Below are 15,987 nucleotides of genomic sequence, written 5' to 3' on the forward strand. Positions count from 1 at the left end.
CTCTGAATATGTTATCAGACTTTGTGATCTGTGCCAATTTTAGTGTAGTTTTAAGTTGCATTTCTCTTATGAGTGAGGTTGAGAATCTCTTCTTAAGTGCTATTCGTATTTTCTGTGAATTAATCTATTAATATTCTTTGTCAGTTTTTCTGTTGAGTTGTTGGGATTTTTGTTCTATGAACGGTTTTATTTTATTTTTGGCTGTGCCTCATAGCTTGTGGGATCTTAGTTCCCTGACTAGGGATTAAAACCAGGCCCCTGTCAATGAAAACACTGAGTCCTTAACCACTGGACCACCAGGGGATTCCCATATGAACTCTTTATGTTTTAGTGAAATTGTCTTTGTTATAAGAATTGAAATTTTTTTGTTTTAGGTTGTTTTTATCTTTGACTTTGCATATGATAGTTTTTGTCATGCATAATTTAAAAACTTTTTATGTAGGAAATTTTATTGATTTTCCCCCCTCTTTTTGTAGCTTCAGAGTTTTATGTCATTCTTAGACCTTTGAGGTTATAAAATAATCATTTATGGTTTCTTTTGGAACTTTTATTATGCTTTAATTATTTACATTTGAATGTTTTTAAGCCATCTGAAATTTGATATATGTACATATTTCTTTTCTTTCCTTCCCTTTCCCTTTACTGATGGCTACTCTATTGTCCTAACACTTTTATTGATTTGTTCTTATTTCTCTAGGGATCCTTTAACTCCTTTATTTCTTTTAACAATCTTCTGTTTGTCCTCAACCATATCCGTTATCTAATTAGTGTCCCCATTAAGCCCGGTTTTGTCTTTGCGCTCCTGTATAGTCTTTTCCTTTCTGCTCTTATTGATACTGTTTTAAAACTTTTTTATTATGGAAATTGCAATGAATACTGAAGCATCTATATGTATATTTTATGTATCAGTGTATATTGAAATGCATACACACAGGAGGGTGGGATAATAAACTCCCAAGTACCTATTACTTGTTATTGGTAATAACCATCAATAACTGTCACCTCATGGTAGGTCTTTTTTTGTCTGTATGCCTAACTACTTGCCTCACCCCAATTATTTTGAAGTGGATTGCACTCACGATGTTACTCTATACTTGGACCACTGAAGCTGTCTTCTGTCTTCCAGTGTTCATCCTCCAGGTCATCTATACAGGATGCTGTATAGTTCTGTGTCCATCTTATTCAGTCTTACACTTCTGTAATAACGGTTCTTTAATTAAATGCTCTTTGAAAGTGTATGCTGGACACTTTTACCTCAGACTAGGTTTCTTCGGTGTGCACAAACTCCAGATCTTTAGAAAGATTACGTACTCTGAACCCAGGGAATCCCATGTTTGTATCCCCGCAGTCCCTAGCATAGTCTGGCAAGGAAAATAGAAGAAAGGGGAATAAGAGAGGGAGGATGAGAGAGACATACACCGAGAACAGTACTGGATCTGTCACTGCAAAGACATGTTTTTTACAGCAACTCTACTCAGGAATCATGGGGAGGGGAGGAGGGCAAATTTGGACTTTCTCCCAAGACTGGGAGTGAATAGGATGGGGATTAAAAAACCAAAAACCAACCCAGAGTCAAATGTCTAAGAAGTATAGAAAGTTCAGAGTTATAGATTTTGTCTTTTCTTGTGGAGAAGGCTGTTAGTGCTTAATAAGTGACTGAATTAAGTTCTAGGACTTATTTGAACTTGGGTGAGAGGAGAGTTAATGTCAAAATGAGGGCTTTGGGTCCGAGGTTGTGTAATTTATGTCAGAAAAAGTTCTCAATTAGGAACAGGAGCTATAAACTGTTTTATGAGACTTTAGAGTTGATGGTTTGTTTAACATTGCCTGTTGGCACAGTTTGCTTTCTATCCAGTAGCCCTAAGCAGTAGTTTTAAAGCATTTTTGTGTTCTTTCAAAACTTTTCACAGTGAGTCTTTCAGGTGGGATCAAAAGATTAGACAAAATAGGATTCTGTAATATAGAAGGGGCTTTTTTGTTTTACAAAGACTGACCTAATTTATCAAGCTTGAATTCTTGGTTTGGTAATTCAGCATTACCTTCTGTGGAAAACATCTTCTCCCAGGTTTGCTTTTGTTGCCTCTCAAAAAAGTGTGCCAAAGTAGCAGTAATCTGAGTTTACCTGGGCCTTAATTCTTCCATGCCCTTTAGCCTGGTCCCATGCTGAGAGTAAAGACTTGATCTGAAAAGGAAGTGAATTGAGAATAGTGGAGGGGAAAGATATTCAGAACAAGTCTGACTACTTTTTCAAATCAAATTCTACTTTAAAAATTCTCATAACTCAGTGATTTTCTACGTCAAGGGTTAGCAAACTGTGGCTAATGGTCATTGGTTTTTGTAACAACTGATGAAATAAGAAAGATTTTGACATGGCTAAAGGATTATAAACAAACAAACATGTTTAAACCCAAAGAATTTGCAGAGACAAAATGCACCCTGAAAAGCTTGAAATGTTTACTTTCGGAACCTTTTAAAGCAAGTTGACCAACCCATGATCTACATCACTCAGGGTGTATAGTAGTATTTATGTGCACATTTAAAATGTTTTGCTCTTTTGTTTGTGTTTCATATTATTACTTTGTTCTTGTAATGGTTATGTAATTTTCCATTGTGTGAATATTCCACAATTTAAGAGTGGTTTTTCAGTTTTTCTTTTATAGCTAATATTTGCACACATTTTTGTGACTTGTGGAATTGCTTGGTCAAATATTATATACACTTTGGTAATTGTTGCTAAATCACCCTCCTTCCAAAATGGACCATTTTATATTTCCCCAAACATCATTTTCCTTACTAGTATCAACCCTGACAGAAACTAAACTGTGGTTAATCAGATAGATTTCTTTGTTTTATATTGCTGAGTAACAAACAAAAAATTTTGTGGCTTAAAACATCATCATTTATTTTGTTCATGAAAAGTTTTGTTTCAGACTGGGTGAGAACAACTTGTCTGTACTTTACTTGATGTCATTTCTGGCATCTCAGCTGCTGGGTGCTGAAATGGTCACTTGTGTGTCAGGTTACAGCTGGACTCTCTCAGCTGGGACTGAGGAGAACATCTGCCAAGCCTTTAACATGTGGCTGCTTGGCATCCTCACCGAGGGATGACTGAATTCTGAGGAAGAGCATCCAATAAAGAGGACCAGGTAACTTTGTGATTCAGCTTCAGAAATCGTATGACATCATTTCTGCCATAGTCACAGGCCTGCTCTCATTTAAGGGGGAGGGACATAGACCTCTCTTCATAAAGAAGAAGTGGCAGCAGAACACTGGAAGCGAGCGTGCAGGATGGGGTGTATTGGTGGGACCACTCTTCGGAAACTGCAGTCTCCATAAGCTGGACTGTTTGCTTTGGTGTGCATATCTTTATGAGTAGGATTATACATCTTCTCATATGGTTACTGACCATTTCCATTTCTTTTCTGGTGGTCTGCCTTTTGTATCCTTTGCCCTCTTTTCTATAGTTTATGGATTGTATTGTTGATTTCAAGAGCTCTTGTAGAACTAAGCATGTTAGACTCAAAATTTGCTTAGAAGATACCTCACGGTGGTCTTGGGAGCCATAAAATGCGTGCATGGGGTGGTAGTTTAGTTTGGTGATGGTGGAGATTTGTGGAGTCATTATATTTAAGAACCATGGTGTTGGGAGAGAGCAGTTAGCCAAGATGGCCGTGGTCAGGCTCTCGCCCAACTCCCTGTCACTCCCGCCCCATGTTCCCTTGCTCTGGTCCCACATTCTGTCAATGGTGACTGTGCATGGCTGTGTAACAGCTGAGATCATTTATAGCACTGGGCCTGTGCATCATGCCCATATAAGCACCACCTGAAAAGCCCTTGCTGCGTCTTGTGGCAGCGGCAGCCATTAGAGGATAAAGCACGTCTGTCTTGCTGCTGCGAATAAAGAATGTTCGCAGTTCTTACGGCTCCTCGTGTCTTCTTTCAGCTTCTTCTTATCTGCTTCCTCACTCACATCTTGCCTACTCTGGGTTCAGTGAACAGCGAGACAGTTGGCATAGTGGGCAGGATACAGCGAGACACACAATTACTCTTGTTTTAATAAGCAAGGAGTACAAGGAGGAAGGAGGATAGCCATCATCAGCCTCCCTAAGTCACACTCCAGCAGAGAGGAGGAACATCACATTTCTCTTTGGTGGTTAATTTTATACCTCAGAAGCCAGACCAAGTTTAGATACCAGCAAAGGAAAGGTAACATTTGGGAAGAACGTAGAACACCAGTGGCCTACTTTACTACTAAAAGTTGCTTTCGTTTTCTTTTAGTTCTGAGATGTGTTTTGACTTGCTATCACCAAGGATGAGGTTCAAAACTGTATCAATAAAAATGGATTGACCCATCAGAAATTACCATTTTCTAAAATATGGGGATGTTTAACAAAATGAAACATTTCTTTGTACCTTGCAGCTAAATTAGAATGTTACTTTTCATTTACTAACCTGTTAGTGGGAAAAATTCTTGATAAACAGTTACAATATAAATGTTCTCTAGTTGTAATCTTCAACAGTTTTATCAGAAGGGGTTGGTGTCTGTCATTATTCTCATTTTAGGTAGGATTTGGTCGTACTAACAGAGACTTTTACTTTTCACTTTCACACATTGGAGAAGGAAATGGCAACCCACTCCAGTGTTCTTGCCTGGAGAATCCCAGGGACAGGGGAGCCTGGTGGGCTTCCATCTGTGGGGTCACACAGAGTCGGACACGACTGAAGTGACTTAGCAGCAGCAGCAGCAACAGAGACTAAAATTCCTTTGGCAGGACTTTTATTTTTTTATTAAAGTATAGTTGACTTAATATTAATTTCAGGTGTACAGCATAGTGATTCTGCTTTTTACAGGTTATACTCCATGAATAGTTGTTACAAGATAATGGTTATAATTCCCTCTGCTATACACTGTATCCTTGTTGCTTATCTATTTTGTGCATAGCAGTTTGTATCTCTCACCTTACTCTTGCAATACCTTATTTCTGTCTTGCTCCACATTTCTGAACTCTGCTCTCTTGCAGTTTTCATCTCAGGTTTCACTATGATATAAAGATATGACTGCCAGCTTCTCTAGCCCTATGTCCTTCCAGGTTCTGGCCAGTAGGGGGAAAAAAGAATTTAATCGACTACATAATACAGCAATTTAATACAACCTCTAGGTTTTCCATGGATCCTAATTGTATTGTTATGGTCGGGGGAGAGAATGATCAGGGCTGATTGACCTGACCTGAATCACGTGATTCTCCTTGGAGTTGGAAGTGGGGTTAATTCTATTCTACAGTAGGTTGATGGTAGAGGAGGGTAGTTCTACAGAGGAATATCGGAGGTGTTTTTGTTCTTTTTTTGTTGTTGTTGTTTGTTTGTTTTTTAAACCAAATAGATGCTGGGCAAGAGAAAACAGCAAAATTTTAAAAGCCAAAAAAAGTTCTTTAATCTACTGTTACGTTTTGGGGTTCCCTTGTGGCTCAGCTGGTAAAGAATCCGCCTGCATTGTGGGAGACCTGGGTTCGATCCCTGGGTTGGAAGATCCCCTGGAGAAGGGAAAGGCTACCCATTCCAGTGTTCTGGCCTGGAGAATTCCATGGACTGTATGGTCCGTGGGATCGCAAAGTGGGACATGACTGAGTGACTTTCACTCACGTTTTAAAGCAGTTTTCTAAGAACATTAGTACTGTTAACAAGAAAATCCAACCCTTTTAGATTCTTTAGGGGCATCAATTGACAGTCATACTAGTGTAATGCTTGTTTACTTAAGCAGATGTTTCAGATCTACAACAGATGCCAATTAAGTCTTGTCTTAGAATTTATACTTGAGAGATTTGTTTAAAAAAGAAAAAAAAGGTTGAGGGATTTAGGATCCTTCTGGTCTCTTTCCCACTGCCAGCGTTTCAGGTAGCAGAGAGTTGTGCTTTAGCTGTAATACATCAATCTTCCAAATAAAAGCTGAATAAGATTTTATTTTAGTGATTGTTTTTAACCTTGATATAGAATGTTTTTTAGGTAGTGCTTCGAAGACTTTAAAGCCATTTTAATTCCAACTTAAAAATTAAAACCTATTCAACTTTGGGAATAGGTGTTTTTAGAGTATAATTGGCTGCCTAAAGCTGCTGCTGTAGAAAGAGATGCAAAGAGCCTTTTTTAGCTGAATGCTTAAAGCTTTAAGAAAGTGTGAGGAGATTGGGCAGTTTAAGAAGCTGCATGGAATGTTATTTTAAAGAGTAATCTAGGACTTCCCTGGTGGTCCAGTGGTTAAGAATCCCCACCTGCCAATGCAGGGAACACGGTTCTATCCCTAGTCCAGGAGGATTCCACATGCCATAGATCAGCTAAGCCCGTGGGCTACAGCTACTGAGCCTGTGCTCTAGAGCCCATGCTCTGCAATAAGAGATGTCGCCACAATGAGAATCCCATGTGCTGCAACTAGAGAAAGCCCGTGCATAATAATGAAGACCCAGCACAGCCAAAAACAAAAAGAGTAATTCCAAAGTTGGCGTAAATTTTAATTACTTACTGTTTTGACTTTTCTGAGGTAATTTGAGCCAGTTTAGATCATAAGACAGATTTGAATTTATCTTTGGATGAACCATTGAAGAAATAACCTGATATTTAATTCTGTTTAGACACGGTCTAAAGCAGTACATTTATGCTCAATGTTGCCTCCAGGCCATGAATTCCTGGTGCCTGGTATATACCCTGGTACAGTTACAGGTAGGTGAGTCCTGAGAATTTGCTGTAGTACAGAAGCACTGCTAAAATTTGACCCCCACTTTCAGTTCTGAGGTCCAGTCTTAGGTTTGAAGTGCTCTGTATTCTCCCACCATCTCATGGGTGGGTATCAGAATCCACTATGGGTTCCAGGCCACTTAGGTTCATTGCATGATCTAAGTCATACCAAGACCTTCTTGACTGTGTTAATTCTCTGGACATGTATCAGTTCAGTTCAGTCGCTCAGTTGTGTCTGACTCTTTGCGACCCCATGAACTGCAGCATGCCAGGCCTCTCTGTCCGTCACCAACTCCCGGAGTCCACCCAAACCCATGTCCATTGAGTCGGTGATACCATCCAACCATCTCATCCTCTGTCGTTCCCTTCTTCTCCTGCCCTCAGTCTTTCCCAGCATCAGGGTCTTTTCAAATGAGTCAGCTCTTCGCATCAGGTGGCCAAAGTAATGGAGTTTCAGCTTCAACATCATTCCCTCCAGTGAACACCCAGGACTGGTCTCCTTTAGAATGGACTGGTTGGATCTCCTTGCAGTCCACCGGACTCTCAAGCATCTTCTCCAACACCACAGTTCAAAAGCATCAATTTTTCGGTGCTCAGCTTTCTTTAGAGTCCAACTCTCACATCCATACATGACCACTGGAAAAACCATAGCCTTGACTAGATGGACTTTTGTTGACAAAGTAACGTCTCTGCTTTTCAATATGCTATCTAGGTTGGTCATAAGTTTCCTTCCAAGGAGTAAGCGTCTTTTAATTTCATGGCTGCAATCACCATCTGCAGTGATTTTGGACATGTATAAATTCAATCAAAAACCATTTGCTGTGTTCCTACTATTTGCTAGTTACTCATCTAGGTGCTAGAGATACAGCAGTTAATAAAATAAATCTCTCGTATAGAACTTTTAGTCTAGTTGGGAAAATAGACAAATATTTGAAGCTATCTGTAATTATACATTGTTTTGGTCAAGTATAGATGTTCTGGAGAACTGAGAACTAGAAAGGATCCTTTAGGTCACCTTGATTTCTTTAATAATTCCTAGGTTCATAGGGTAGTGATTTGGGCAAAGGTGGGTGATATAGCCTAACACTGGTGGTAATTTTTGGTATTGCTGTTATATTTTTGACTAGGTCTAGTTGATTTAAACTTTTTCTTATTTAACTTTATTTTTTGATTATGTAAATCATTCTTATGGTACAGAAGGCAAAACCACATAGCGAAGTATCAGGGAAGTCTTGCTTATATCTCTGTTCCCTCCAACCTCTTCTCACCCCCATAGGTTATTTTCTGAGTTTCTGGTTTAACCTTCCAGTGTTTCTTTTTAATTGCATTAAACCTTGGAGGAAGGAAGGAGATGGGAGACTGAAGGAAGGAGATGAATGGGTGGGGATGTAAGAGAGGAGTTCTGTTTAAATAATGTTTGTGAAGTGTTGTTTTACTGGCACTGTTTGTCCCCTTTCCACTCCTAGTTCTGAAAAAAGGCAATAAATAGCTTATTATTTTTTAGAATTTTGGAATAATTTTAGATTTACAGAGAAGTTGCAAAGATAGTACACAGAATTTCCTTCGTTCAGTTTTCCCTAAGGTTAGCATCATAATTACCATTTTACATTTTTCAAAACTAAAAATTAACATTGGCATATAATAATTATTATTAATATTTATTTTTATTGAAGTTTAGTTGATTTATAATACCCTGTTAGTTTCAGGTGCAAAGGACAGTGATTCAGTTATACAGACAAACACACACACACATTCTTCTGTTTCTTTATTTTTTACTGTATTGGCTCTTCATTGCAGTATGCAGGCTTTCTCTAGTTGTGGCAGGCGGGGAGTTCTCTAGTTGCAGGTCACAGACTTCTCTTGTTGCAGAGCACGGGCTATAGAGTGCCGGCTCAGTAGCTGTGGCTCACAAAGCTTAGTTGTCCCGTGGCATGTGGGATCTTAGTTCCCTGCATTAGCTGGCAGATTCTTAACCACTGGACCACCAAGGGAAGTCCCATATATATTCTTCTTTATCTTTTTTTTAAAAAAAACATATTCTTTATATTTTCTTTTCTAATAGATCATTACAAAATGTTGAGTATAGTTCCCTGTGCATAGTAGGTCCTTTGGCATAATATTGTTAATTTAACTTATTAAAGTTTCAGTTCAGTTCAGTTGCTCAGTCGTGTCTGATTCTTTGCAACCCCATGGACTGCCGCATGCCAGGCTTCCCTGTCCGTCACCAACTCTCAGAGCTTGCTCAAACTCAGGTCCATTGAGTCTGTGATGCCATCCAACCATCTCATCCTCTGTCATCCCCTTCTGCCTTCAGTTTTCCCCAGCATCAGGGTCTTTTCCAGTGACTCAGTTCTTTTCATCAGGTGGCCAAAGTATTGGAGTTTCAGCTTCATCATCAGCCCTTCCAATGAATATTCAGGACTGATTTCCTTTAGGATGGACTGGTTGGATCTCTTGCAGTCCAGAGGACTCTCAAGAGTCTTCTCCAACACCACAGTTCAAAAGCATCAGTTCTTTGGTGCTTAGCCTTCTTCATGGTCCAACTCTCACATCCATACATGACTACTGGAGAAACCATAGCTTGACTAGATGGACCTTTGTTAGTAAAGTAATGTCTCTGCTTTTTAATAAGCTGTCTAGGTTGGGTCATAGCTTTTCTTCCAAGGAGCAAGTGTCTTTTAATTTCATGGCTGCAGTCACCATCTGCAGTGATTTTGGAGCCCAAAATAATAAAGTCTGACACTGTTTCCACTGTTTGCCGTCTATTTCCCATGAAGTGATGGGAGCAGATGCCATGATCTTAGTTTTCTGAATGTTAAGCTTTAAGCCAAGTTTTTCACTCTCCTCTTTCACTTTCGTCAAGAGGCTCTTTAGTTCTTCTTTGCTTTCTGCCATAAGTGTGGTGTCATCTGTGTATCTGAGGTTATTGATGTTTTTCCTGGCGATCTTGATTCTAGCTTATGCTTCATACAGCCCGGCATTTCACATGTTTAATATTTTTTAAAATAATCAACTTTATGATAAAATTGGAATGAATATTTTAAAGAGGAAACCAAGACAAAGGGCACAAGAGGTCCCCGTGTATATTTACTGCCTTCACCAAGATTACATCCGTAATTTACCCGAGAGTTGATTTCCTTTGTCTGTTCCAGTTGCTGAAATCATCTTGTATTTAGTTAAGCATGGTGTAATGAAAATACTTATCTTAGTGCTTCAGATATCACAAAAAAAGAAAATTACAGGCCAGTATCACTGATGAACTGATCACTGATGAATATAGATGCCAAAATCCTGAGCAAAATGCAAACAGACCCTTAACAATACATTGCAAGAATCATACAGCATGATCAAGTGGGGTTTATTCCACGGATGCAAGGATTTTTCAGTATACGCAAATCAATCGGTGTGATACATCGTATAAACGAATTGAAAGATAAAAACCGTATGGTAATCTCAGTAGATAGCATTGAGGAGCTAGCATTGGCAAAACCATGGCGCTAGGACCATACATGATCATTTTCATGGAACAGTAAGCAGTCACTTGTGGCTGGGGGTTGGGTGTGTGGAAGATCTAGTGGGAAGTAAGGATCGAGTGTGGAGAGGTTGGATTGTGCACGGCTTTGAAGGGAATAATGGGAAGTTTGTACTTTATGCTGGAGGCTTTGGGTAATGTTTTCAGGCCTTTGAATAGAGGACCAAGATTGGAATCTTTTGGCAAAATATATGTGATTATTATGTATGTAGGTTATTAGTGGTTCCTGTCAATTTAAAATCTTGACTCAGAAGGCTAATGAGAAATATATAGTTGGAGGAAATAGTCTGTAATCTAGGGTGTGAAATGGAAACCTTTGGCAGATTGTAGAAATATAAGTCTTTTAAAGTAAGCCCTAGGAACTTTTTATAAATACATTTGGGGTTTTTCATACTTAGAATGTTAAATAAATTTATTAGACAATAACCTTCTGTGTCCAAGAATCTTAATCTCTAGATTGGGAGAAAGGATTAGATTGCTGTGTACATGGAAAGGAAGAACTGTACTTTGCTGGCTGACTGCACCTGTAATTGATGATGGACTTACCTCAGCAAAGTGGGCTTTCAGCCTAAAGGGAGAGCTTTAAGCATATTTTAAAACTGAGCACTTGGTTTCTATTTTTCAGTCTCTGAAATAATCATCTGACACAGGGGACCAGCTATTGAGAATGAATCTGTTGTGTTCAGACTTCACTGCCAACTTTTCTCTTTGATATGAGATGATTTGGCTGTCTCTTAAGGTATCTTAAGGTATTCTGTACTCTGTAGCTCAGTGGTAAAGAATCTGCATGCAATACCGGAGACCCGGGTTTGATCCTTGATTCGAGTAGATCCCCTAGAGAAGGGAATGCCTACCCACACCAGTATTCTTGCCTGGAGAAATCCCATTGACAGAGGAGCCTGGCGGGCTACAGTCCATGGGGTCGCAGAATTGGACACAACTGCTTGACTAACACTTAGGCATCTTATATTTTTGTTGATTTCTCCTGTTGCTTTTGGAGCATTTGCATTTCCAACACTTATGACTTCAAATAATTGTTGCATCCTAGTTGCAGCAAGGCCTGATGAAAACATAGGGACTCATTGACTGCTGGTCAAGTGAGAATTAGAGCTGACAACAGTTGGGTTACTGGCCTGATGAAGTGAACAGTGAGTTACTGTTTTGTTTTGTTTTTTTTTGGGGGGGGGGTCTTTGTCTTTTTTTCTTGGTTGTAACAGATGATCTGGCGTCAGACTGAACTAGCAACAGAGGTATGTGTATGTAACAATTGCTAATTTTGTGTTGGTGTGAGTTGGACTTTGCATCTCTACCAGCCTCCTTCTGATGGGAAAAAAGCAAATTACTGCTTAGTTAATATTCCAGGAAATACTGATGCTATTCTATAGGTATATAGGATTTATATAATATTTATACTTTTCAAGAATATTTCATTTCTGTTATTTCATGCTTCCAACAGCTTTGTAAATGATACAGGGCAAGAGTAACTCCTATTTAACAGAAGAGATGCTGAGGCATAAATAAAAGACTGGGTTAAGGTTGCTGGCTCAACAAATAAATGACTGGGACAACTTACTAAATTTTATCTTTGAATTGTAGCTTTCAGAAAGTTTTAGAAGAGGAAAAAGCTGAATGCTCCTCTTTATTTTTCTTTATGTTTCAGCGGCGTCTTAGACATCTTCGGAACATTGCTGCCCGAAACATTGTTAATAGGAATGGCCATCAGCTCCTTGATACCTACTTCACACTTCACTTGTGTAACACTGAAAAGGTATACAAAGGTAAGAGAATCTGGGCTTGCCACCCACAGATCGTTAGATCTCATTTTTATTCTTTTGTAACACAAATGATTCTCTGCATCTCTTGCTAGTATTGCTTATTAGAAAACTAAGTTGTCATGCTGTCTGAAAATATTTCTTAAGCAGTTGATATATATATTGAAGAAACATGTCTTTTGGATAGTTCTTTTGGATAGCTGAGTCTTACAATGATACATTTATCATTCCTTTATGAATTTTAATGTTTAATTATTTAGTAGCTGTCATTTGAAATAGGTTACTTGAGTCCAGTATCTAGTACTAATTTGCTTGTCTTAAAATATAATTGATTCCTTTAGTCTTGTAGTAAAATTTGGACCTAGTTCATATCTTCTCATACCTGTAATTCTTTGTGTATGTGGGCTCATTTTTAGAATTGCATGATTTCTTTGAATTCATTTCCTCATACTGAAATGTGGATTCTTCCATAAGTGATAATTCTAAGAGGACATCAGATATTTGATTCAAAATCACAAGCATCTTTTGAATACATATTAGGCAAAAGACACTTTGACATAATCAGTTGACTTATGTTGAATACTGTAAAAGAGGAAGAATGGTATAATGACAGGAATATTGAATTAGAATTAAAACTACATTGATATTAGTTCTGGCTGTTTGAGCTAGAATGTAACTATATACCAGCTATGTACCAGTATGTAACTATATACCAACTATATACCAGTATATATACTATATACTGAAATAACTTGCTATGTAATTTTTGGACAAAGAAAAAAGGACTATAAATTCCACCATTTTTACAGTTTTATTTCATTCTTTGGTTTCATTCTAACCACTGCATATTTTTAAAACAATTGTATTAATCTGAACGAGTAACTCTAGCTACTGTAACAAATGCTATGAGTTGTTCAGTGTCTTGACATAATAAATTTCCTAAACACTAAGTTCAGTGTTTGAGCAATCTCTGGGAGATGGTGAAGGACAGGGAAGCCTGGTGCACTGTAGTCCATGGGGTCACAAAGAGTCGACACAACTGAGCGACTGAACAAAGTTCAGTGTAGGTGTTACTTATCAGATACTGGCTTGGCAGTTCTCCTCTAACTGGTGGCTCATGTATCCAGGCTGTTTCTGTTTTGGAATGATGCTTCTGGTATGGCAAGGGAGAGGGATTATTTGAGGGAAATTTTTAAATGGAAATATTACACATCAATTCCATGACATTCCATTAGCCGTATATCAGTTACATCGTCGTTTTTAGGTGAACAGGGGATAGGAAAATATTGTCTTCTTATGTGTCCAGAAGAAAAATGAATCAGTCTGGTCACTGTCTGTGCTAAGGGTATAAGTATTTTTACAGATCTTATTACATTTGGTTTCATCACTAGCAATATATGACAGTGCCAAAGTACTTTACGTTTTTTATAGGTTTCCATATGATCAGTTCTTGGTTGTCGTCATTAGAACTTCTGTGTTGTTGCTCCAGTGTTACCTCTGATAATAGTTACTGACATTGAACTTAGTACATTTTAAGTATTTGGTAAATTATAGCAATTATTATTGGAATTGTAATGTTAACAGGCATAATAGTAGTTTCTAAAAAGAGTAGTCATGGGACTGGTTGATGACCGTGATGTAAAAACTTGTCCAAGAGATACAATGAAAACAAAGTGATTTTTTTTGTTGTTGTTTTTCTTGTCTTCTCTAGTTCACTTTATATCTTGAGCTTAGAAGTTATTATGGACTATTTCTGTTTTTTTTACTGTTTCTTGAAGTTATTTCAATAAAATGGTTATTAACACAATTAAGGGACTAGCTGGTTTCAGACCACAGGGAAGTCCAGTGTCTAGTAGTGGTATTGAGTCTGTCACTGACTGGTAAGCCCTTTGGCTGGGGCATTGAGTTCCTCTTGTGTGCTGTTAATTTATTTCTAAAATGAGAGGATTGATGATTTCTGAGACTTCCCTCTGCTCTAGCATGTCGTGGTTGAATGAAGTCTATTGACATAATAGACTTGTCTCTGTAACTTTTCACTGCCATAGGAGGAGCCAGAAAACTCTTTCCTTAGTAAGCCTGATTAATACCACCTTGTCTTCTTGGAGCTGTGATGATAAACTTGAATATTCATTGCATGATCATTATGTGGCCCTTGGTGTAGGATGACCATAATGGAAGGCCTATGGGCTCTTCTTAAAAGCCACCTGTACCACCTGCATAGTGGCATCATTTCTCAGTTTCAAAAGAAGTTTGTTTTTTTTTTTAAATTGGAAGAATATCTGAAATGCTGATTTCTAAGTTATTCTTTTATTTCAGCTGAATTCACAGCAGAGCGTAAGTAGTTACTTGTGAGTTTTTTTTATTTTTGACACTTTTTTAAAGTGCTCTTAGGAAATTGTCTATTTCTCAGGTAGTTCAAATTGAACACCATTTATTACATTCTCAGAGAACAAAGCTTTGAGTTAATGGATGAGGAACTAGATTCTAATCCTGGTCCCTTCTTAAACCTGGAAGTTTTATAAAATCAAGTTTGTTCTTCAGCCATAGTTATTTCTCCCCCATGAAATGTGAGTGCCTATGCTTTCCTGGAATACCAACCAGTTATTTTGTTACATCAGAAGAGGACCTCTACATAATTCAGTTTGGTGGTCTCATGCATGTGTCCTAGTTTCAAATATCACTTGTCACTCTAACAGCTTAGAAATGTGTTTCTTTAGCTTCGCCTCCCTGCTGAACTCATACTCATGTATTCAGTTGCCTACTGTACATCTCCATTTGGAGCCTAGGAGGTGACTTAAACTTGATAGATTCAGCCGTGAGTCTGATGTTTTAACTGATCTGTCTCCTGTATTCATCCCTCTATCAGAAAATGGCAACTCTTTCCATTTGCTTGGCCAGAAACCTTGGAATCACCCTGCATTGTCCTCTTTTATACTCCATACCCAATTTTTCAGCAGATGTTTTTGGTTCTTACTACCAAAATATATCTATAGTCTTCTCTTTTCTTACTGTCTATCTATCATGGAGTGGTTGCGTGAGTTGTTGAAGTAGACTTCTAACAGGTCTGTCTGCCCACGCACCCTTTTCAGTGTGGTCTCAACTGAGATCCTGTTAAGATGAAAGTCAGGTCCTGTTATTCCTCCCCCCAAACCCTCCAGTGGCTTCCTGTTTCATTCAGAGTAAAAGCTAAAGTTCTCTGTTTCCTAGGCCTTTCATGAACTGTCCGTCTGTCACCTCTCGGCACTTCTCTCTTTCTACTCCTCTAGTTCTCTCTGTTCCATCCCTACTGCCCTTCTTGCCTTCCTTGAATTCAAATTGGCTTCAGTTTAAAGGCATCTGCCCTGACTCTCCTCCTAGTAGCCGCATGACTAGCTCCTCTGCCTTCCTTCAGGTCTTTACTCCAGATGTTTTCTCAGAGAAACTCTCCTTGATCACTGACTAACCCTTTTAAAAATTGTGACTCTTCTCCCCGTCTTTTGTGTTTGATTTTTCTCCACGATACTCCAGATCGTCTGACATAACTGTATGTTTACTTATTTGCTTAATGCATGTCTGTCTCCACTAAATGTAAGCTCCATTTGAGTAGAAATTTCTGAGTCAGTTTTGTTCACCACACTGTTTCCAATACTTGGAATAATGTTTGGCACAAAGTAAGCCCCCAGATATTTTCATTTAGTTTTTGAATAGCTAATACAGTCCATGGCTCAAAGTATATATTTGAAGGTTTATATTAAAATCTTCCTCTCACCTGTTCCATCTCACTAGTTTTTTGCTGTACCCTGGTTTATCTTTACTGAGATTCTTTATGCTATTGCGAGTAAAAATTGTACCAATTATATATGTATATATGTATTTCTGTGCCTTGCATTTTTCACTTAATATATTTTAGATGTCTTCCCGTATTATTTCATAAAGAGCTTCTCTAATTTTCTTTTTTTCTGTTTAGTTTTGCATTGAACA

The 15,987-nt window shown here is 38.3% G+C and overlaps 1 protein-coding gene across 3 annotated transcripts in view; it reads left to right on the forward strand.

Annotated features, from left to right (window-relative positions):
- The window catches only part of UVRAG (UV radiation resistance associated), a 323,717-nt gene that overhangs the window by 21,095 nt on the left and 286,635 nt on the right, over window positions 1-15,987 (forward strand). For 2 of the 3 annotated variants that reach the window (XM_055423714.2, XM_055423715.2), the window contains exon 2: window positions 11,916-12,033. In XM_055423714.2, the coding sequence (XP_055279689.2) occupies window positions 11,916-12,033 (118 nt within the window). Of the gene's footprint in view, window positions 1-2,878; window positions 3,147-11,915; window positions 12,034-15,987 lie in introns of those variants that run through there. The other variant, XM_088843195.1, reaches the window with a different exon arrangement.

The sequence above is a fragment of the Moschus berezovskii genome, chromosome 14, assembly GCF_049115385.1.
Source record: "Moschus berezovskii isolate FMDL1 chromosome 14, NW_MosBer_1.0, whole genome shotgun sequence".
NCBI classification, from domain to species: domain Eukaryota; kingdom Metazoa; phylum Chordata; class Mammalia; order Artiodactyla; family Moschidae; genus Moschus; species Moschus berezovskii.